Source organism: Phyllopteryx taeniolatus, chromosome 19 (assembly GCF_024500385.1).
Source record: "Phyllopteryx taeniolatus isolate TA_2022b chromosome 19, UOR_Ptae_1.2, whole genome shotgun sequence".
Taxonomy (NCBI): domain Eukaryota; kingdom Metazoa; phylum Chordata; class Actinopteri; order Syngnathiformes; family Syngnathidae; genus Phyllopteryx; species Phyllopteryx taeniolatus.
Genome location: NC_084520.1, coordinates 17,251,987 through 17,275,573, shown reverse-complemented (window position 1 = coordinate 17,275,573; position 23,587 = coordinate 17,251,987). Strand labels below are relative to the sequence as shown.

Genomic DNA, 23,587 nt, shown 5'->3' with positions numbered 1-23,587 from the left:
ACTTTCATCATCTGAAGATGAGTGACGCCACTTTGTCATCTACATGGGAGCACGCTTAATTAACAGCACGGCAGTTTTGTCATTTGGTGAAGTTGACTATTTTCAGAGCTGTCTTGTTTATGCCATGCCACATGTAAATATAAGCATACTGACGAGTACAAAGATGTACAGTACTGCTTTGAGTTCAGGGAATTTTACAAGTTGGAAACTTTCCATGGGAATTAGCGAGAATTTATGGGAATAAACCGGGAATCTACTAAATTGACGATTGGCTCTGAAACCATTCACTGCCAGCCGTTTTCCAACTACAGTTGCCCATATTGCCAGCACTTTTCAAAGTAGAGTTTGCCAGCTGTTTTAGAGCATTTTGACTGCTATTTCCAGACCCACATGACATTGTGTGCTGCGACCATGTAAACACCAAACCTACCAAAAGAAAGACTGGAGTCTCCATATACAAACTCTGTTTGAGTGTGAGGTGCATCAAGTTGTCCAACTTCCATTTCTCTCCCTCAAAATCGATGTGACAAGCCGAGATGTACCGCCTAATCTTTATCTTCTACCCCAAAAGCTGTGCTGATGTCAAATCCAAAGTGATGCAACTCCGCCGTCTACAGGGATTTGTTAGTCATTACAGTGGTTCACCATTTTGGTGCAAAAAAATGAGAGATTTTATTTTAAGGCCCCCAAAATGTGAAGGTGACGTATTCACTTTAGAGGTGTTTTGTCAGTTGGAGCAGATGGACCTGGAGGTGCGGGAGATCCCCGTCCAGAGCCGAGCCATGTACAACAGCCGCCTGAAGAGCTACAAGCAGGAGGTGGACAAGCTGGAGAAGGACTTTGTAAGTACTCTTGGCGCTCGTTAGAACGGAACAGTTACAAACTGACAGGAAACCATGAGAAAATCAAGTTTGTCACGATATTTCGTTCAAACGGGGCAATTTTTCAGTTTGAAAAATGTTGTCGCTATCATTTGAAGGACGGTTAGTGAATTAGATTTTTTTTGTCCTCAATAAACTAAAATGTATGTTTGGTACTAAATTCCCATGAGAACATCAACCCGAGCAACACATCTGTCCTAAAAACACCCCAGCAATGCTAAGATTTATTAATGTGTTTTTGTGCAACTAAACGGGTATGTTTTTGCTTGAAATACTACTAAATTCACTTAAAGGCCAGCAATTTGAGTATTATTACTATTCACCAAAAAATACCATTTACTGTCATTTGGATGCTAGTAGCTAATTAGTCAATATCTAAATGTGTGTTTTTTTTTTACAAAATCCTACTAAATAATGAAAACAGGAAATGCAACTACGATTTACAGAAATACTAACATTTACCATCATTTGAAAGCCCATTAGTCAACCCCCCTCTCCCCAAAACACTTTCATAATAAACCCTGAAAATGTGTTGATATCCTACTAAAAATGTTTTGTACAAAATGCTACTAAATCATTGCGAAAACAGCAACTTCAGTCACTGCTGCTCTAAAAAGGCCACAGAAATGCTAACGTTTACCATCATTTGATAGCCGATGAGTTAAATAAACAAAACAAAACATGTTTTCAATAAACCGTGAAACTATGTCGATATCCTACTAAAAATGTGTTTTGCACAAAATCCTACCAATACAGAACATCATCTTGAGTATTGCGTCTATTGTAAAAACGTCACATGCTAACATTTACTGTCCTTTGCAAGCGAGTAAGTATCAACACATTTTTCAAAGAAACATGTTTGTCAGCATCCTATCAAAGATGTATGATTTTTTTATTTTTTTTTTGTACAAAATCCACTAAATGCTACAGATAAGCGCAGTCTTGCACTCCCAGACACCACACGGCATCCAAAAGGTGGAATTTTACTGCCTTAGCTTCCAGCTGTTCTCTTACGGGGGAAAAAAAAACAAAACATCCTAAAAAGTTCAATACAACTGAGCTGTACATTGATAGGGATTCTTTCCTGTAGCACTAGAGGGAGCCTGAGTACCACACTTTGAGAATGACTGACATAAAGGGAATCATGAACCCCCACTGCCCTCCCCCGAATGGATGCGGTTTGCCCACAGAGGCAGAGAAAACTGGCGCCTCTCAACCGCCGCTTTGATCGAGCAAAGAGGAGGCCGAACGTCGGCTTAATCTCATCAAATTTATCGGGTAAACAGAGACCGGCGTGTTCAAAGGAGCCTGTCGGTGTGTCCCAGCGGGGACGGCGGGGGTCCGCAGATGTCTGCTGCGTCTCAGAACACTCCAACATTCTTTTTTTTTTTTTTTTTTTTGCTTTTAAAATGATCAGGTGTCAAGACTGGGATATCTTTTGACATCTAATTGCAATGAGATGGCAGCCATAGACTCTTCTAATGTGTATATATAATCGCTATTTGTTTTTTTTTAACCGGGAAAACAAAACAAAAAATGTCAGAACTACATTAATAATGATAATAATAGTGTATATCAACGCATTTATTTATTTTTTTATTCTGGAAAAAAAATTGATTAAAAATTAACGGAGATATGATATACAGTACTGTACTAATTATATAAGGATTTTTTTTAAATGCATTTATTTGACGGTGTTATTTTAATCCAAAACAAACACTGAAGAAATCTTATTTTGGGGATGAAATTGCATTGTAATATAAACAATTTGATTGTATTCAACCTATCACCCTAATGAGGAAAAGTGGTTCAGAAAATAGATTTTCCTAGTGAAGATAAGCGGAACGGAAGCTGAATGAATGAATAATTTTAATCTATTCTAGTCATACATAACTTGTGTTAGACAAAGTATGTGAAACCTTACAAAGCAAGCAATTCTTTGTAGCTGCTAGTGTGGTCGTTCCTCTGCTTTTCCAGCAGATGGCGACATTGCTCCAAGAATCTTTCGCCCGTTGGCCGGTTCATGACAAGGACAATGTTGGGCTCCATTTACCAAATTACTCTGGCCCTTTTTTGATGTCTGATCATAAAATACATCCTCTTATTGCTTTGCTTGATCTCCCTCCTTTTGTAAGCCCGACGTGAAAATAACGTTACGTAAATGTCCTTGCGGGAGATCATTTTCCTTCAATTATTCCTGCACTTTTAACCGATGATCAAAATGACATTGGGTTCATATGTTTGAGTATAAAGCATCTTTTACAGTGGCACCTTGACTTACGAGGTTAATTTGTTCCGTGACCATGCTTGCAATCTCAAATCAACTTTACCGGTTGAAATGAATGGGAACGCCATAAATCCATTTTAGGACCCCCTGTCCCCAAAAAAACAAAAACTGTCCTTTTTTCATTTATATATTTATCAGCTTCTCTATCTTTTCTTGGATAGAGGTCCACAGTTTAGAAATTATTTCAATACCCTTGCCTGGCATCTTAGTGTTAGGGTTACTCCTGCCTCAGTATAGCACGTATCATGCAAGTACGCCGCTTGTACTGATTTCAAACTTTCATTTAAAGGACATCATCTGATTCCTCTTCTCAGCCCAAACTTTCTTTGGACCATAGTTAGAAAAAAGAAATTTGAACAAATACATGCACAAAAAAAAAAAAAAAAAAAAAAAAAAAACCAGAAAATGTGAGCACAAAACACAACATATAGCTAGCTGTACTTTCGCAGCCAGGTGACCACATGAACTGATTGTGGCCGGATGTTGTGAAGTTGGCTGCAGTCATGGAAAAAACTTTTTGGGACCATCTAAACGTGCATGTTTGGACAAGTATAATGACGACAACAAAAATAGCCCATAAGAGTTTAAGAGCTGATATCTAGCATGATACAAAACAAAATCACTGGGAATACAATGAGGCTTAGCATGTCAAATAGGACATAAAGTATTATAGAAACGGGTGCATTTTTCTCGTGTTCGAAGTATTGTTCAGATCATATACCTTAAGTGGTACCAGGCATTCAAATCAACAAGAAACTGAAGAAAACAACGGAATAATCATTTTTTTCCCTCACCGTATACTTGATTGGTTTTGTTTCACACATTTTTGTCCCGTAGTGCCCCCAAGTGGCCCCAAAAAAACTTAACTTGACAAGCAAATAGTAAACGTTCTTCTTTTTGTATTTGTGAATCCTTGACTCTGACGAAGGTTGATTGGCAGTCATTAAACATGAAACCGTGAGGAATCTTATTGATGGATACCGCCGAAGTGGGAAATGGGGGCCCGCCAACGGTCAAGGCAGTGTCGGCGTGAGAAGCGGGGCACAATTTTCCCTCTCACAATAAGTGGAGGGATTTTATTGATCACCTCGCAGCGAAAGTCCCCTTTTTGAGCGTGATACCATTTCATTCAGACACTTCTTTTCAATCCGACGTCATTATTGGCCGTACGTTGTCTAAGCCACATTGTGTGAGTTTATTATATGATGGCCGCCGTTCGCCATCGCGATAACCCCCCCCCCCCCCCCCCCCCCCCGACTCCCACTTCCTTACCTACTTCACTTCAATGAGGCCTCAGTCGCATTCTGTGCGTCATTATGCTCACTTATCCCTTTCCTCACTTCTGTTGTTTTGCGTTTCAGTCACGGTCAAGTGGGATCTGTGACTGTGTCTTTTCATTTTTAAATAAAAAAAGAAGATAGAACGCCTTCCAGTGTCCGCCCTGGGAGGTAATTAATGCCTTTCCAAAGCCCAACCTTGAAATACGGAACACTTTATTTGCCAGATAGACGGATGAGGTGAATAGAATGTTAGCGCAGATTCCCCCCACTCTCTTTTTGTATTCTTTTCTTTTTTTTTCCCACTGTCAGTTGCATCCGTGACCTTCTAGAAATAACTTCGGCTTTCAAACGGGCCAGATAACACGCGATCTGTGTTTATTGGAAACCCCCCCCCCCCCCCATTCTGCAAATGGTCACAAACAAGATCAGTTAACTATAAACCGGACGCAGGTGCATGTTCCTCGCAGAGTAAAGGTAACGTGTCATAACGGTGGTAATTGCTGTGTGAAGGAGCTAATGAATAGTCAGCCCCCTTTCACGCTGCCTGTAAAAGATTTTTCTTCCGAGTGTCGCTGCTCTGTATAAACAGGGACTGACGCGAAATAGGATAACAGCTTATGCGGTACGACAGAGATCCTGAAGTTTATTTGAGGGAGGCATTCATTTTTCCTAAGTGGATGACACACCCAGCCTTAACTTTTTGAGGAATTACGTTACCATTGTGAAAGTGCAAAAAAGTTGCTATAGTATGCTACTTCGCTGAGTTTTGTGGAGTTATTTTTCCCCTCGAAGTGAAATGGAACACGTCTATTCGAGGGAGGCATTTATTTTTCTGATGTTGATGACACATCTGGCCTCCAGCTATTTGAGGAAATGCAGTATCCGAGTGCAGTGTGCTACTTTGAATAATTCATCTTTTTTTTCCTGATGGGGAAAGGGGCAACATTTACTTGAGGGAGGTGTGTATTTTTCTAAAGTGGTCCCGGCCAGTGCCATTTGAGGAAATGCTATATCAAATGATGGGTTTGCTATGTTGTTGTGGTGCTTTTAGTTTTGCATACAAGTATTTTTTTCCTGACGGAAAAACACATTTATTTGTTTATTTTGCTAATGTGGATGACGTACTCGACTGTAGCTATTTGAGAAAACGCGATATCTGTGTACAAGATGCCACGTAGCATTTTGAAAGTTCAAACAGTCCTTGCAACATCCAACTTAGCTGAGTTAGCTGAATCTAAGTATGTTTGTGAACGTGGAAGAAAGTCTTTGCAATATCTCACTTCGATAAGTTCTTTATAAAACCTTTTTTCCCTGAATGGGGAACGGGAACCCTTTATTTGAGGGAGGTTTTTATTTTTCCCACGTGGAACTGGCCCTTACTTTTTGATGAAATGTGGTATTTGATTGCAGGTTTGTCAGGTTGCTGTGGCGGCAATAGCCCACTTGGCTGAGTTCTGGAAAGTAAAAGTGTTTTTTATCCTGATGAAAAAATAGAGATGTTTATTTGTCTTATGGGCATGACGCAACCAGTCGGAGCGATTTGAGGAAATGGCAATAGCCCACTTTGCCAGGTTCTGTTTAATAGGCACAGGCGGATCAGTGCTCCGATGCGGCCATTTTGCGGAATCTTTGCATAAAGCATTTTGCGGGAACGCAGTGCGAAAGAGGCTAAGGACTCTGTTTTCTAAAACCGCAGAGCTATTTTTTCAGATCGATCCCTTATGGGGAATGAATGAATATTTCTGTAATTTTTATATATTTTTTCCTCTCCCCTAACATGACACATAAATTATACCCGACTTTGGGCTGACCTCTGTACTTTTACAATTTTTTTTTTGAGGTTCCCATTTAGTGCACGAGCTGTGTTATTTAGTCCTCGTTCACAAAGCCACACTCTTGAGATGTCGGCGCGTAGCGTTCTGTGCTCGTCGGTTATTTAAGGCATGAATATTCACATGTGTTTTTTAATTAGCGGTCGGGGACGAGTCAAGGTTGCGGAGGCTTGACCGGAAAACGGAAAGTTTTGAATGTCATTTTTAAAATGACTATTCTTTTTTAAAAGCTGTGATGTCGTCAGTGCACCATTACACAGTCGCATTGTTGTAATCCGTCACGAAGGCCTCTCCTCGTTTTGACCTCGCCTGTCGTCAAACAGCGACAGACATGACAGAGCGACACGACTTGCCGCTTTAAAGCCCCCCCCGCGCCCGCCATGCTTGCTTGTTCTAATTCGGCTGAGGAGCCAAAGCAGATTGACTCTTTTCATGCTTCCAGCAGCCCCATCAGTGACAGCAAAGTCTGAGCACTCGCTGCGCGCCATGAAAAGCGAGGCGAGATTTAAGATGTAAACAAATGGATCTTGTTGTCGAACACTTCCGTCCTTTCCCTTTTTCACGGATTTGTCGCGTCGGGTGCTCGTCCTTACCACTGCCCGAGTTTGCGGATAAGCCCCTTTTTCTCCGCCCCGTTCGTTTTGAATCCATTTATTTTAGCGGGATTTTAGAGTTGAACGGTAGCAGAGGGTCAAAGCAGGCTTGAAGGACGGTGTCACACAAAGAACTGCGCGGTGCCTTGTTGCTTCAGCACATTTTCAACGTTGGAAATGATGTCCATGGTAATGAACTATCACTCAAACAAAATGTTTGAGGCAACCATTTAATATTCTTCACAAATAATATTAGTGATGTCGATTTTTATAGTGCGTTTCAAGTGACACAAAAACGCTGAACTGAGTACAGATAATGTCAACAAAAAGAAAAAAGTTGTGTATTTTCCAGAAAAAAGGTAAAAAAAAAAATGTAAAAAGTATTTTTTAGATAAAGAAATTATTTGTTGAGGAAAAAAAGTGTAGATTTCTATCCATCCATCCATTTGCTGTACCGCTTATCCTCACTGGGGTCGCTGCAGCCTATCCCAGCTGTCTTCGGGCGAGAGCCGGGGTACACCCTAAATCGGTCGCCGGCCAATCGCAGGGCACATAGAAACGAACAACCATCCACTCTCACATTCACACCTACGGGCAATTTAGAGTTGTCAATTAATCTACCATGCATGTTTTTGGGATGTGGGAGGAAACCGAGTACCCGGAGAAAAGCCACGCAGGCACGGGGAGAACATGCAAACTCCACACAGGCGGGGCCGGGGATTTGAACGCCGGTCCTCAGAACCCTGAGGCAGATATTCTAACAAGTCACGCGCCGTGCCGAAAAAGTTAGATATTTTGAAACCAAAAGTCATATTTTTAAGATAAAGTCGTGATTTTTAGATGATAATAATAAAAGGCACAACTCCCCCCAGGAATTAAGATGACTTAATCGATAAAATTGACCAGTGTTTTATTTTCGCATGTTGTTTGTGTAAGCAGAGGTGACTGAGAGCCGTTTTATTTTTTCCCGTCACTTGACAGCCGATGATCATCAGTCACATGAGATCTCTTCATGCTCACACTTGTCTACATTGCCCACAGCCTTTTTTGTCCGTTTGTTTGTTAGCCTGCAAACCGTTATCCTATCGCTTCCTCTCTCGCTTATCTCTTTTCTGGAACCTCCAGTTGTGCGCGTGCACGTGCACACGCACGCACGCGCGGGCGCACACACACACACGCATACACATACATGGTTGGTGACAGTGATCAGTATAGGTTTCAGACACTTGTCTGGCTTTGCAATAAAAAAAAAAAAAAAAGGCCCTCCCAGGTCCCCTCGCTGTCCTCGGGGCTCGTGTGATTGAGTGACTTGCCGTGAGTGTGGATGGGAGGAGGGCCGGGGGGCGCAGATAATAAGGGAGGGAAACATAAAGACGTAGGGCGATGATACGATAACAACCCCTTCCTCTACCTTCCTCCACCCCCCCCCCCCCCTGCCTTCTACCACATCACTTTCTTCTTCGCCATCCTACCCCCGTCTGCAGCCCGTCCCGCGCAGCGCCATAAACCAGAAGTGACATGTGACACCCGCTCCCCAGTGATGTGCTGACAAGCGGGTACTAGAATAGGTGACAATGTTTTTTTTTTTTTTTTTTTTGCCAAGACTGGCTTAAATATGGGGGATTCATGAAGTATTAATGACATATATTATGAATCATTGGCTCCTCAATCTCAGTTTCTTTTTGGGGGGGACTGGCACTTTGCGTCTTAATAACAGAAAGAGATAAAGAGAAGACTTCATATCTATATATATATATATATATATATATATATATATATATATATATAGATATATATGTCTATATATCTATATATATATATATATATATATTTCACAATTAAGACTCGCTCCCAGCCTCTCATCTTAAGTTATTTCTAATGAGCAAACGCCCATTTGTCCTTTTTTTTCTCGCTGTTTTTGAAGCCCGCAGTGGAATCTGCTGCCGCCTTGATAACAAATATGTTGCACAAGATGAATTATCTGCTTGATTTGTTTTATTTGTCAATTTTTTAGCAGTCTTATAGCACTTATTGACATAACATACCTTTTTGGTAGCACAGGACAAAAACAGCCTGATTGTATTTGTGTGTCACGGGCCTTAGGCAACTATGCTAATAGGCTAAAGCTATGCTCTATGAGTCTATGCTTTATGATTTAATGCTGCTGTTATAACATCTTTCTCATACCATTGTTGCAAATTCCAAGACAAGACTCTCGGGAAAGTGCTCGGGTTGTTCAAGAGGGTGCGTGTTGGAGGGTTTGTAGAAATGTGTGTGTGTGTTGGGAGGGGGGTGCGGGGGGTGGTGCTCATCAGCATTTGAATGTGTCTCCCGCCATGTGAAATAACAAAGTAACACCTCACTATACACCGATAATGATCTGGCTAAGTCCCGATGTGCGTCCTGTTGTATTCTTATGCTAATAAAGTCGTCAGCCATTGGGGAACGACAATGGTCGCAGTACAAGAAAAGGCAAGATAGTCTTCACCGAGTGTATGTCCGCTGCACGCACACACCCACGCGTGCACACACGCATGGGCAGCCCGACTCGTCTGCCTTTTGTGTCTAGCTTTGCTTTTTTTTTTTTTTTAAATTTAATGACAGTTTTCAATTTTAGATAAGAGCCCGAGAACAGACATCAAACAAAAAATGAATCACAGATAGAGGTCAGAAGTGATACTCCTTCCAAAGCGGTATACTTTTGAGAAAGTCCATTCTACTATAGCCTCTAGTGTATTTTTGTGTGTGTGTAGAAGTCAAATTGTATATTTTTGAGAAATAATTCATGTATGTCGAGCAAAAAAGTTATATGATTTGGAGAAAAAAAGTTACACATGCTCTAGAAAAATGTATATTTTGAAGAAAAATGTACCATTTTGGAGAGAAAAGTTGAATATTTTCACAAAAAAATTGTAGTTTGGAGGAAAAAGTTGTTTATGTATGTATTTATTTAAGAAAAAGTCATTTTCCCCAGAAATAAATTATGTTATCGAGTTAAAAAGTAGTAAGTGTATAGAAAAGAACAAAAGTTGTACACTTTGGAGAAAGAAATTTGTGTGTTAATTTTAATTTCCAAAGTCCTATTTTTTGAGAAAAAGTCATATCAAAATTTAATATTTTCAATAACATATATATATATATTCAAGGGAAACAACGTTTTCAAGTTAAATAGTAGTGGTTGTTTAGAAAAAATTGTTGTATAGTTTTGAGAATGAAATTCCAAGAAAAGTAACATTTTTGCCACAACAAAAGTTGTGTAGTTCCCAGAAAAAAAGTGTTAGTAATTGTTAAGAAAAGGGTCCTGTATTTTTGAGGACCAAAGTTGTATATTTTTGAAAAAAATGTAAAGACCATGAGTCAGTCATTTTTTGTCTAATTTCTTTGGTTTATTCTGAAATAATGTTTTTCTGAAAACGTTCCAAAATAACTTGAGAAACTATAGTATAATTAGGATAACAATATTTTCAGGATAAAAAGTCCTATCTTTTCTGGAAAATCTATTTTTTTTCCAGGAAAAAAAAGAATATTCTCCATATATTATACATATATTCTCCAAACGAAATGTTTTTTTTCGAGAACGTCATATTTTTAAGAGAAAAAAAAAATCATATAATTTTGCGATAATAATAAAACACACACACACGCGCCCAGACCAACTTGTCTGTCTTTTGTGTCTAGTTTTTTTTTTTTTATGACAGTTTTCAATTTTAGATAAGAGCCTGAGAATAGACATCAAAGAAAAAATGAATCACAAATGGAGGTCAGATGTGAGCCTACTTCCAAAGCGGAGGAACGGGTTAAAAGTGAAGGTATTTTCTTTCTTTCCTTTTTTGACCAAAAAAAGTGTGTGCGTGTGTGTGTGTGTGTATGTGTGTGGAGGAAGTTGGGGGGAACGGGGGGGCGTTGTTGTAAACTGAAGCCTGTGTAGGTAGCCACGGGCTAACGGGCCGCCTGGTTGCCGGGCTCGCCAGGTAGCCTGCATTCCCCCGTCAGGAAAATCCCTCCTCCACTTTGCTCTAATCTCACCTTTCTCTCTGGTGCTGACCCGGGGAGGCCCACTTTATTCCCCCAGAAGCCCCCACGCCCCCCGCCCCCCCCCCCCCACTTCCGCCCCCCGACGGCTCTGCTCGATCGATTCCCTCCCGCGAACCGACGCTGTCTGCCTGTCTTTAGCACCGGCAGCACCTTTCCCTGCCTCGTTCCCCCCAATCCCCCCGTCTTCCTTTCTCGCCTTTTCGCGTCCCTACCGCGCAACCGCGGCGAGGAGGCAGGAATAACGGGGCGCCTTTGATTTTTCATTAGACGCACCTCTGTATTTTAATATGGGGGTTTAATGGAGAGCATCGCCCCGGCCTCGGAGAACTCCTTCAATCAAAACCCTCCTTCAATTTGCTCCCTTTTTTGTTCGGTCCGCTCGCCTCCTCGTCGTCTTCGTCTTCGTCTTCGTCTTCGGGCCACTTGTTAAGGCCTCAGATGACTCGAATGCTTGCTGCTATCAACGAGGTGCGAGCTTGAAAGCCCCCCCTATCCACCCCCACCTCCCCTTCCCTGGGACCCCCCAGGGATGCTGTTTACTCCATCTTTGATACATGTTGGTCATTTTGAGTGAAATTGGTCCCTTAAAGTAAAAGCGCACACACCAAAAAACAAAGACTCCTCACCTCACTCTTTGCGCGCTTGATGAATTGATTTTATTTTTTTGTCCCCCTGTTGTTTTTGGGCGACACACTTTCGCTTTTTCATGGAAGGAGAACACAATGCAGGCATTGAGGGGAAAGCCACCAAAGGTGCCAACCTGTGAGCTAATGAGAGGGGACCCATGCTGTTATCTGAGGCGCTCGGCTCCTCTTTTCTCCGCTGTTGTCGCCTTTCTCGCCGAAGGAGGCTCTTTTTTTTTTTTTGTCTGCGTACAGTGGCCCCTCCTGCAAGCCCGAGGTGCGGCGAAGCCAAGGAAGTCGGCAAAGATGGAAATAAAACAAATGACAGTCTCCTGCGCTAGCTTGGATCTGGGGGAAAAAAAAAAAAAGCTTCTTGTGCTCGCGTTCCTGCGTGTACCGCTTTCGTTCGACTGTGGATTGGGAAGAGGAGTAGGCGCAATAAAGCCACACTGTAAAAGAAAGAAAAATACTTGATCATTTATTCATAATAAGATCATTTGTTATTGAGTCGGTTATTTTTCCGAAAAAAATGGTATGTTTTTGAGAAAATCTATTTATTTATTTTTTTCTGGATAAGAAGTCAACTCTTTTAGAGGAAACAAGTTCATTTTCACGAACAAACGTTTGTTTTCAAGAAAAAAGTTTTGGGGATTTTATAAATCTTTCGATCAGAAGTCTTTTTTTGAGAAAAAAAGTTAGATTTTTGAGATTGTCATATAGTTTCAAGAAAAGTTGGGTATTTTTGAGAAAACATTTCTTACATTTTTAAGGAAAAACTTTAAAAAACTTAGTGGTATATTTTGAATAATTTAAAAAATATTTTTAAGAACAAAAGGTAAATTATAAAAAAAAAAAAAAGAGTTGTGTATTTTCCAGAACAAGCCTGTATATTTCAGAGAGAGAAAAAAGTTGAATATTGTCTAGAAAAAAGTTATTAAATATTTTTGAGAAATAAATGCATTTACAAGAATTAAAAAATATATATTTAAAAAGTCAGATATTTTGGAAAAAAAAGTGTAATATTTTCAAGAAATACATTTGAGAGAGTGGCATATTTTGGAGGGATAAAATATTTTCGAGATAGTTGTGTATTCTTCAGAAAAAAGTTTGTTTCAGTAAAATGTTTACATTTTTGAGAATTTTATCAAATATGTTTTTAGATCAAAGTAAACTTTCTGGGTAAAAAGCGTTTTTATTTTTCAAAACACAATTGTACATTTCGGACAGAGAAAAGAGAGCAAATCTTTTATTTAATTTTCTTTTTGCCAAAAGAAGTCGTTTACGTTTGTGAAAAAGTAGTGCATTTTGTTTTTAATATTAAAACCATTTATTTATTTTTTTAAAGTCATTCATTTTCAAGAAGAAAGTCTTCTCGTATAAAAGGGTATTTGGTCTCTTTATTTGCTGACACTGGGCCTCTCTTCTCCTCCTCATCCGCCTTCTCTTTCTTTTCCTCCTCCTCCTCCTCTTCCTCCCCCTCCTCTTCCTCTTCCTGCCAGGGAAGCGGGGCAACGTGTCACCATGCACTGAATACGCTTAACTTAATTGCACTTCACGCTATGCCAGCAGCTATGTGTGGCTGGCCAAACAGAGCAAGGAACTTCAGGGTCTCCTCATTACACTCTGCCCCTGGGTATTTGTGTTTTATTTTTATATATATGCCTTTTATTCCCCCTATCTAATGAACTGTTTACATTTTTCTCCCCAGTTTTTGCAGCGCACACCATTATTTGCAATTGTCCTCGTGTCACTCGTCGCTCCGGGCAAAAGGCACAAAGAACAGTCGGAGGGCAGCGAAAGATGGCCGCACACGTGACACTTTGGAAATCATTAAAAATCAAAATGCCCTTTTTTTGTTGCTATTATACTCAAGCAGCGAGATTTCGAAACACAAAAAGAGAAATCCATAATTAAATGGATGTAATGTGCACAGGGGATTATGGTTAGAATATCTGATATGATTTTTTGCTTGTGTATGTAATTAGATTTTAATGGGAGAAATTCTTTTTTTTTTTTTTTGTGGGCTGAGCTATGCCTTTCTTTTTTTTTGACACAGCAGCGTAAGAACATTTCTTTTCTACTTTAATCTCATAAGAAAACTTTTTCTTCTTACTTTCTTCTCCGTTATATTCAACTTTTTTCTCAAAACTGTTTTATCTTGAAAATATGATTTTATTCTTATTTCCACATTTCACCTTGAAAACGTTCAACTTTTTATACAACTTGACTCTCTAAAAGTTTTTGATTTATTTCTAGATGTTCAACTTTCTTTTCATTAGAAGAATTTTTTTTTTTATCTTGACGATATATATTATGAAAATCTTGTAAGAGTTGGACTTTTTTCTCAAATGTAGTACTTTATACTCACAAGGTTCTGATTTTCAAGAAAATGGTCAACATTTTTCTTGTAAATTCATCATATGACTATTCTCATTAGATTCTGACTTTTTTTTTTCTCAAAAATAACTTTATTCTCATAAAGTTATGACTTTTCTTGAAAACATGATTTTTTTTCCCTCATTGGATTCTTTTTTTTTTACATTTTGAAAATACACAAAAAAGTGTCTTGAGATTAGAACGTTTTTCTCAAAGATTTTTCGTCTTGAAAATATAGTTATTTCGCAACAAATGCCTATCGGAAAATTGCAACCGTTCTTCTTGAAAATATGACGGAAATGTACAAATAAGGTTTTCCCCACAAAAGTAGAAAATCCATGTTACAATAATGAAATCATGTACCCAGAGGATTATGCAAAACTGATTAGCATATCTGATATGAATTGTTATGCGTGCATATGTTAATTACATTTTGATGAGTGATGAAGAATGTTTTATTTTAATTTTTTTGGAAGCAGAGCTATCCATGTCATCTTTTTTTTTTTTTTTTGACAGGACACCAATACCTGCGCGTGTGCGCTTTTTTGACGGCGTTTGCATAAAGTTAAAGATGTACCTTTGTACTGTTCCCGCGTGTGCGCTTCTGGGAATAAGATGCAAAAATGTTCACCCAAGATTAGAAAAGTGACAAAAGACAGACCTTTGAAAAGGATTAAGAGAAACAAAACAAGCCTCCCTCCCCCCTTATCTCGGCAATGAGCGACCATTCTGTTTTAGATATTTTAGAAGACTGATTAATGGGGTTTATTTAAAGACACTGGCTGCGTATCTATATACAGTGGATATAAAAAGTATACACACCCCTGTTCAAATGCCTTTTTTTTTTTTGGTGATATAAAAAATGAAACCACGGTTCATAAGACCTTTTCAACCATTAATGTGACCTATGACCTTTACAACTCAGTTGAAAAAAAAAAAGAAAATCTAGAGGCTAATAGCGTAATTGCCTCGTCAGTTTTAAGTTAGCATCACAATATCAATAAAAGAATACCAATATGCTAAATTGTTTATTCTTGTTTTCCAAAAATGCTCAAATATGCTTAGAAAACTAATTGTAGCCTTTTAGCATAGTTGCCTAAGTCCAATTTGAACATTTTCGGAAAACAAGAAAAAAAAAAAAATATTTTTTTGGGAGCAAGTATCATTAGCATAAAAGCTTAGTTGCTTCTGTCATTTTAAAAAGTTTTCGAAAAACAAGAAAAGACACACCCTAACGGCATAGTTGCTTAATCATATTGACATTTTTTGAACTTTATTCGATGTCAATCAGGGAGCAGCTGTGTTCTTACTCCCGCTTAGCATGAGTTTAAATGTGCCACACCTGCCATTAAAAGAGGGTGTGCACACTTGTGCAACCACATGTTCTTAGTTATTGACTTTTACTTCCCATCTCTTAAAAAAAAAAAGTCACATTAATAGTAGAAAAAGTTTTGAAATGTTTTATCGTGGTCTCAACCCCAAATAAAGTTCAGGTGTTCTAGTATGCTTTTCCTGACCTTCTTTAGCATAGTAGCATAATTGATGAAGTTGATTTTGAAGGTTTCTGGAAAGCAAGAAAAAAACCAATAGCAAATTCAATGGGAAACCACACAGACGTAAAGAAAAAAACTACATTTCTAGCTAAAACATTTGTATTTTTAATTGACTTGTTTGTGACAGGAGATTTCAAATGATATCGGCAATGATTAGGCTAACGATTTGTTTTCCATTTCATTCATCACCGGTGGAAAAAGTTTTGAAATGATTTATTTTTGTTGTCACAAAAACCTGGCTTTCGAACAGGGGTCTTTAGACTTTTTATACCCACCATATATAATCAATTTGCAGACTTTTCCCAACCCCGAAATACATATTTTTCAGCATATTATCAAATCTGTCAGTGTATTAAACAGCAAATGGCGGCACACGTTGTTGACGTTTGACATCAAATGGTACGGTGGTAATCATTCGGGGATCTGTTGTTTTCCAGAGGGGGAATGGGAAAATCCCGTCATGCTCGCTCGTAGCGGGTGCAGTTGGGGGGGGGGGGGAACGGCGGCAACGCTTTCATTGCGGTGACATTTCCCCGTCCTTTTATACCTTTCTGCCTTTGTTACCCGCCTCAATGCGGAAGTGCTTCACACGCAAACAGCTATTTAGAAACACCTCTCGTCGGCGTTTGTTGTTTTTGAAGGCATTCAAATCAATGGCGCTCGCGACGCTTCGCCGTCTCAGTTACGGCTGTAAGTCGTCGCTCCCCCTAAGTTGCATTGTGCGTGGCTCTTAATGATGAATCTCCACTTAAATGGAATATGTGGGTGTTTTTTTTTTTTTGGTTTTATTTTGGTTTTGGTTTCTTTATTCCCCGGCAAAATCAGTAGCGCTTTTGCAAATTCATGCCGTGGATGCTTATTGTTGTGTTGATGCGTGAAATTTGGCCACAGCGTCCACTTAATTAACACTTCAACAGCAACGACTAAAGTAAATTAGCGTTCATACTTTGGTTATAAAAAGTCTACACAGCCCCGTTGACGTGCCAAGTTTTTGTGATATTAAAACATAACAAAAAATGAGACCAAGATGAAGCGTTTCCAAACTTTTTGTACACAAAAAAAATCGAATCTCTTCAAGAGCGGAAGTAAAAACTGATATTGTGGTTGCATAAATTTACACACCCTCTTCAAACTGAGGAAGTGGCTGTTCAACTTTTTTCTTGAAAATATTCACCTTTTATTTAAAAACATTTTTACAAATGTCTGACTTTTTTCTTGAAACAAATGCAACTTTTTATCATTAAAATGTAAAAAAAAATAAAATTAATTAAATATTTTGCATTTTCAAAAATCTTTTTTGCATCAATTCTTCTCTCAATGTCAGACTTTTCTCTCCCCAAAAATATAATGCATTTTCTCATTAAAATATCAACATTTTGGTGGAAAATATTTAGCATTTTCTTGTAAAAATATTTATGACTTTTCATTTCCCCCAAAATATACAACTTTTTCTCTGGAAAATATGCAACTTTTTTTCATCAAAAATATAGAACTTTAAAAAAAGAAAACATTCAGCTTTTTCTTGTCTAATATTTGACTTTTTTTTTCTTGAAAAATAAAAAAAACCTTTTTATCTCGAAAATATGAAAGAAAATTCTCCCAAATATTTAACACTAAATAAATGACTTTTCATCTTTAAAAAATCAATAATCTTTCTCAAAAGTATACCAATGTTTTACCACTTGTTTACTATAAGTTGTGTACACTTAATTTAAAAAAATAAAAATAAAATATTTTTTAAAAATAAAATATTCAACATTTTTTTTGTTGAAAACGTCAGACTTTTTTTCTTTCAAAAAAATCCCCAAAACTCAAACCTTTCCTTTTTTCCCCTAAAAGAACATGACTTCAAAATATAAATAAAACTTCTCTCAAGTACACTTTCCTTTTTTTCTGATGAATGTATGAGTTTTTATCTTGAAAATATATGACTTTATTTTGGAAAATATTCCTTCCACATTATATCTTATTTTAATGGATGCGTGGCATCCAAATGAGCAACTACTGGTACAATAATACAATGTGCCCTCATGCAAGAGGTTATTGGTGGCCTTCCTGGTCTTTCTTGAATTCATTTAAAATGAAAAGTAAATCCAAGAAAATGTCGTCGTCGGGAGGAAGTTTTGTGCTGTTTTGTCTTTGATTTTGGCTCACCTTCCCAAACAGTGAGTGCGGCAGAGCGCGGTGCGGGTGGGCTGCGGGTCGGGGGTGTTGGTGGTGCGAATGCGGCTAGGTAAACACTTTAGCGTGTCTGCTGTTGCCGCGCGCTCAGTTTAAGAGGGCACGCAGACACGTTGTTTTTCCACGGGCCGGTCGTCTGTAAACAAGCGCGACATCGGCAGCCCACTCCTCCGGCAGTGTGTGAAGTGTGTGTCTTAGTTTGTCTACCCCCCCTTTGCGACACACACACAGGCACACACGTACGTGTTGGCTCACAGGTTTTGGACGTGGCGTTCCCTCTTATTGTCGAGACTGTGTGTGTGTGTGTGTGTGTGTGTGTGTGTGTGCGTGCGTGCGCAGAGAGCAAGGCAACCCCGTGCGATTGGGTGATGAATTATTCCCTGTCTGAGTCCCAGCATTGGCGTTATCACACAGGCTGCCAGTGCACTGGGATGACAGCGGTGACAGCACCCCGCCACCCCCCAAGAAAAGATTTAGTGCTGACAAGTGCTACTTCCTCATAAAACACACACAGACACACACACACTCTCTCTCGCTGTGCTTCACAAGATTTGATTTTATTCATGCGGGCACTACCCCTATGGCATAAGTTTACCTACTGCACTAGTACCCCCACCTCCCCAGCCTAGCGAGGACCACTTAAGCACAACAATATGTTCTTATCTCAACACTCATGTTAGGTTTTTTTGTATACATTATTTTTTGCATGTATAAATAACACATTTCCACTTCTTTTAGATAATAATATATTTCTTACAGAAAAACATGAAGACGAGGCCTTGCTATTTTATTTTGTATTTTTTCCATTTAAAAAATATTTTTTTAAAACTCCCAAAACGGGTCCATGTAACCCGCTGAATGTGTTTGTGTCGTTTGCTTCGATAGGTGCTGTTGTTTTGGTTAGCTAAACCGACTTGAAAGTGTCTCTGCTTTTAATGTCCCTTCAGTCCAGATGTTGTTGTTTTTTTCCATTAGGGGGCTCCCGTGCTTAAGGAATGCCTGTTATGGTTCTTTTTCTTCTTCTTCTCAGTACATAAAACCACAACAGTAAGCCATATTTCTCCACTTGTTTCCCTTTCTCGCCACCCCTCCCCTTTCTTTTTTCCTTCCCCCCCTGGCAGAAAAGGTCACGTATCGCCTACAGTGACGAGGTGCGCAACGAGCTCCTGGGGGATGACGCCAGCTCCTCGGAGAGCCAGGTGAGGCGCTAATCAGCCCCGGCCGGCCCCGCCGGCCGCCGGTGCGGGACGCCGACTTCGGGGCCCGGGGGTTTGGTCGGGTAGAGGGGTGGGCCGCCCTCATCCCTTGCCAGATCTGAGAAGGACGCCGGCGTATTGTCACCAAGTCATGCAGAAGCAACACTGTTTAATGCAAAGCCGGGCCGACGCGGGGCATGGGACCGGCCAGATTGCGAGCACCCACGCACGCACGCTCGCACCCGGACACAATGCAAAGCAGCATTCAATACCGAACCGCAGCTGGGTGTCGCCCCGTAATAGACCCTCACACACAAAATGGCGAAATCTTCTTCTGTGCACATCTGTTAATTCAAAGCAAAAAACAAATTCCCCCCAAAATGTGGTTTAAGTCAAAAAAATGTTGCTAACTGCACTCTTAAGGTATTCAAATTGTGTCGTATTTTCCATAAATGTCACATTTTGCGGGAAATGTGATGTGAAAATGATGTGCAAAATAGGTCTTGTTTTCCTTTAAAAAAAAATTGTTTTTAGAATGCATAAAAAAATGTTTAAGCTGTATAAAAGGTATTTTGGCAAACCTTCAGCTAGGACCGTACAGCTTGACTTGTCATTAGACAAAAAAAATCAAACCTCACACACAAAGTGGTGAAATTTGCTTCTTTCCTTGGCACAGTCTCAAAAAAATCGCCCAAAACTATACTAATTGTAAAAACCTAATACGAGTAGCATGCAAATTTTATTTAAAAAAATATGGTGCAGTGTTTTCCTTAAATTTCACTTTGCGGCAGAGAACACAAACAAGCATTTTTCACTTATTCACAAAAATAAAATCATCATTCTCAGCGTTTTTTTTTAACTGCCTTTAAAGTGCCAAATACATCTATGTAAGGAAGTCAATCTTGTGCAACAAATATAAAAAAAAAAAAATAATAATCTGGGAAATTAACACATCTTCCAGAGAATAAAACAACAACAACTCACAAAGTTATTTTTATTATTATTATTATTTTTTTTTTGATTGGATAGCCTAAAAAAAATTTGCCCTGCTAAAAATCATAAAAAATACAATAATTGTAAGCCTGTGTTTTATGTGGACTGTACGACTTGTTTTCCTCCTTGGCCTGGTTTTCTTGTTTCATGTTAGTTTTGAAAAATGCTGAAAATCATGAAAATCCACAAATAAGAAGCCAGGGTTGTATGGACCACACACACACACACACACACACACACGCACACGTTCAACTCCGAGCATACGTATTTTGCCTGTTTGAGTGTGACACGTGCACAAAAACACACACAAAATGGTGGACTCTGCTTCTTTTCTTTGCACAATAATTAAAATTGTCACTTAAAAAAAAGTTAATTATTTTCCTGAAATATACAAACATTTTCATGCATGAGTAAAATATTTACAGCAAATTTTTGTTGTTGCTTTCTTTAAAGTGCAAAATCGGTCTCTTAAAAAGTTGTTTTATGTTTTTTTTTTAAAGATAGAAACTAGCACAGTACCCCCCCCCCCCCCCCCCTCCCCACACACACACACACACACGTGCACACACATTTCAACTATTAGAATCCAAAAATTCTAAATGCAAAATCGCACTGGAGTAAAATAAATGAGATTATATTTAGAAGTAAAATGTGGTGTTGTTTTTTTTTTTTTTTTCTTCTTCTTAAAGTCCCCCTATTACCATTTCAATGATGACCCACCATCTTCCAAACATATGTGCGCGCGTGCGGGACGCGTAATTGATATGCATATTTTCCCGGCAAATTAGCGAGACACAAAAGTGACGCGCGCAAGTCGGAAAGGAGATCCGCTGTCACCAATGTGACGTTTGAGAAGCTGACGGCCGCCGATCAAGGAGAAAAGGGGGGGGGCAGAAAATGCCCAAAAAGAAGTATCACGCCGTCTCATTTGGAATCCTTTTCATCTTCCTGTTAAAAATAGCTTTTTTTATGTACAGCTCTGGGAAAAAATTAAGAGATGACTGAAAAATGATCAGTTTCTCAGATGTTTTTTCTTCAAGAGAAATATTGTCATTTAGAAATAATTGAAGAAAATGAAAAATGGTCAATATACCAATAAAGGTCGAGTTTATATTTTTTCTAGAGCTGTACATATATTACTGTAATTAAGGTTCAAATAACGGGCTTCAAATGAATGAATTGACAGTTTGTTGGACTTTAATACATTTGAATGAAAGGCATTTTAAATAATTTTACTAAAGGGGCTGAAATATATAATTAATACAGTACAAAATAACAATGTGAAATCTATGCAAATATACCATCCATACATTTTAATTTCACAATACACTGCTCTCATTTGTTTATTTAATAAATTCAGTCGTACAATCATAACACAAATGCTTAATCAACATGAATAATTTAGCATTATTTTGTCATAAATGCACATTTAAATTTGTTATAGCGATTATTAATCAACTATAGACTTGCTCAACAACAGCAATAATGATAATACAATACTTTGTCCATGATAATGATAACAAAATAATAATCTTGAGATGCCATGTGCCTCTCAAGCAGGTTAAAAAAAAAATTCAGAAACATTCTTTGTGCAAAAGAAAGAAAGCTCATAAATTAACGATAAAAATGAGTGTGAAGGAAAATCTTTCAGAATTCGATAAGAATAAGCCAGTGTTGCATGGAATCTATGACTGTTTTCCTCTGGCCAAGTTTTGCATTGACAGTCTTGTTCCAGGTGTGTGTGTGTGTTTTTTTAAAGTCACTTTAGAATATATATATATTTTTTTATCTGTATAACAACATAGATTCTTTGAGGGGTCCAAATGCCACATTAGTTTGGAAATTCATGTATTTTTTTTTAAAATTATTATCTTGAAAAGCCACAAGTGAGTTTTTCAAAATGTGTTTATGTGAAAAAGAGCGACCAAAATTGTTTGTAATTGTAATTGTTTATTGAACAGCAATGACAAACGTGTGTTACTGAAAATCATGAAAAATACACAGTACAGTATATACAGTCATAATAAGCCAAGCCAAGCCAAAAATGGCCTGTACGACTGTTTTCCTACTTGGTTTTGTTTTGCATTTAAAATCCTGTTACAATTATTCTTGAGTTCACACAACTTCACATAAACTTACATAACAAATTGAGGGAAAAAAAACAAAATGTGGACTAACAACAAGAACAGTAGCACAATCATTTCATAATTTGTCCATAATATGCGTTCATATTTTCCAAAAATTTCTGTCTTGAGATGCCATGTGGTTTTGTTTTTATCCATAACAATACAAGTTTTTTTTTTTTGTGTTCTATCAATAATCAAGAAAAGTAGACAGTCGGATATATACGGTAATAAAAAGTCCATGTTTCATAGACTGTAGTACTCCTCCTTGGCCTCATTTTGGATTTACATATTTTTTTAAACATATTCTTCATCTAACAAGATGGCGGCAATCGGAGAGCGAGGGGACCAGAAGTCAGGGGCAAAGTGGGGTCAATTTAATTGTAAAACGAGGGTCCGGAGCGCTTCGCGTAGCCCCTCGCCCCAGCCGATCATTACGGCTCACAAATGTGCCGGTTACAAGGCGAAAGGATTTCCAGCTTAAGTAAATAGGCCACCGTCGCAAGTTGCGATAGTGGCTAAAAGACGATTTAATAGAGTCGGACATTTATTCGTTATCTGTACGGCGGCAGAGACGGAATTGGCACTATCAGGTGCTAGGCACATTTTCTTTTTCCATTCCCCGTCTTTTTTTGTCTTCCACACACGCACACATGAATGCCGCACCAAATAGTTTCGATTTCAGTGGCAGCAGAAGGCTTGGCCACGAGAGATTGCGCCGGTTTGAGCCGGAACCGACCAGATTTTTCCCGAGCTACAAAGGAAGCGCATTACCACTTGTGTCGAATTCTGTGTCGGGGTAGGCGGCGGCAGAGATGGGGTTGGGGGGGAGAAAAAAATCTTTTGTTTGGAAAAAAAAAAATGCTGATTATCATAACAGAAAAATTGCAGCAGTGCAATTTTGAATGCTGGCTGGTTGGCACCACAAAAACACAAGACGAGGACGGCATAATTACGACATTCACGGCGTTCCACAATGCGAGCGGCGTCGTTGGCCGCGCTGAAGACGCCATTGGGCGAAGGAAAATCAAGCTAAAATAACAACAACAACAAAAACGCATCTCAAGCAGGCTTTTGTGTGAGTCCTCCCGTGAGGATTTGCAATCAGTCATGCGGCACAAATGAGCCTAGAAGAAGTTTTGTTCGGCGGGCCATTGAGCGATCGTAGGATCTGCTGCTCTCCAATAAGCCACCCCGCCACATCATCCCCCTCCTTATAGTGTCGTTTCAAACTTTGCCCTTTTAAATAAGCCAACCTTGCTGTGCAGATTTAAGTAGCATCTTGTTAGCGGTGACCGGCTCTTTCGGAAGACACGCATTTATACTTGTTTACCTTCTGTTTCTCTCGTGAGTTTGTTCCTATCCGGAAAACAGCACAAATTCTTTGTGCAAAAAGAAAATAAACAACTCACAAAATTAGCTTTTACTGAAAATTGTGGACATTTTTTTTTGGGTGGGGGGAAATAATAAACTAGACTAAAAAAAAAAATGAACTAAAGTTCTCAAGTGTACAACTGTTTTCCCATTTGACCAAGTAGGAAAACAGTCGTACAGTACATGCACATTACGAACAGTATTGACATAGCAGTGAGGCATTGCTAATTTGTTTTGTTGTTCAAAACACCGAGATGTTT

The 23,587-nt window shown here is 38.9% G+C and overlaps 1 protein-coding gene across 4 annotated transcripts in view; it reads left to right on the top strand.

Annotated features, from left to right (window-relative positions):
* The window catches only part of vti1a (vesicle transport through interaction with t-SNAREs 1A), a 109,001-nt gene that overhangs the window by 3,145 nt on the left and 82,269 nt on the right, over positions 1 to 23,587 (top strand). For all 4 annotated transcript variants that reach the window (XM_061756005.1, XM_061756007.1, XM_061756003.1 and 1 more), the window contains exons 3-4: positions 732 to 842; positions 18,763 to 18,840. In XM_061756005.1, the coding sequence (XP_061611989.1) occupies positions 732 to 842; positions 18,763 to 18,840 (189 nt within the window). The remainder of the gene's footprint in view (positions 1 to 731; positions 843 to 18,762; positions 18,841 to 23,587) is intronic.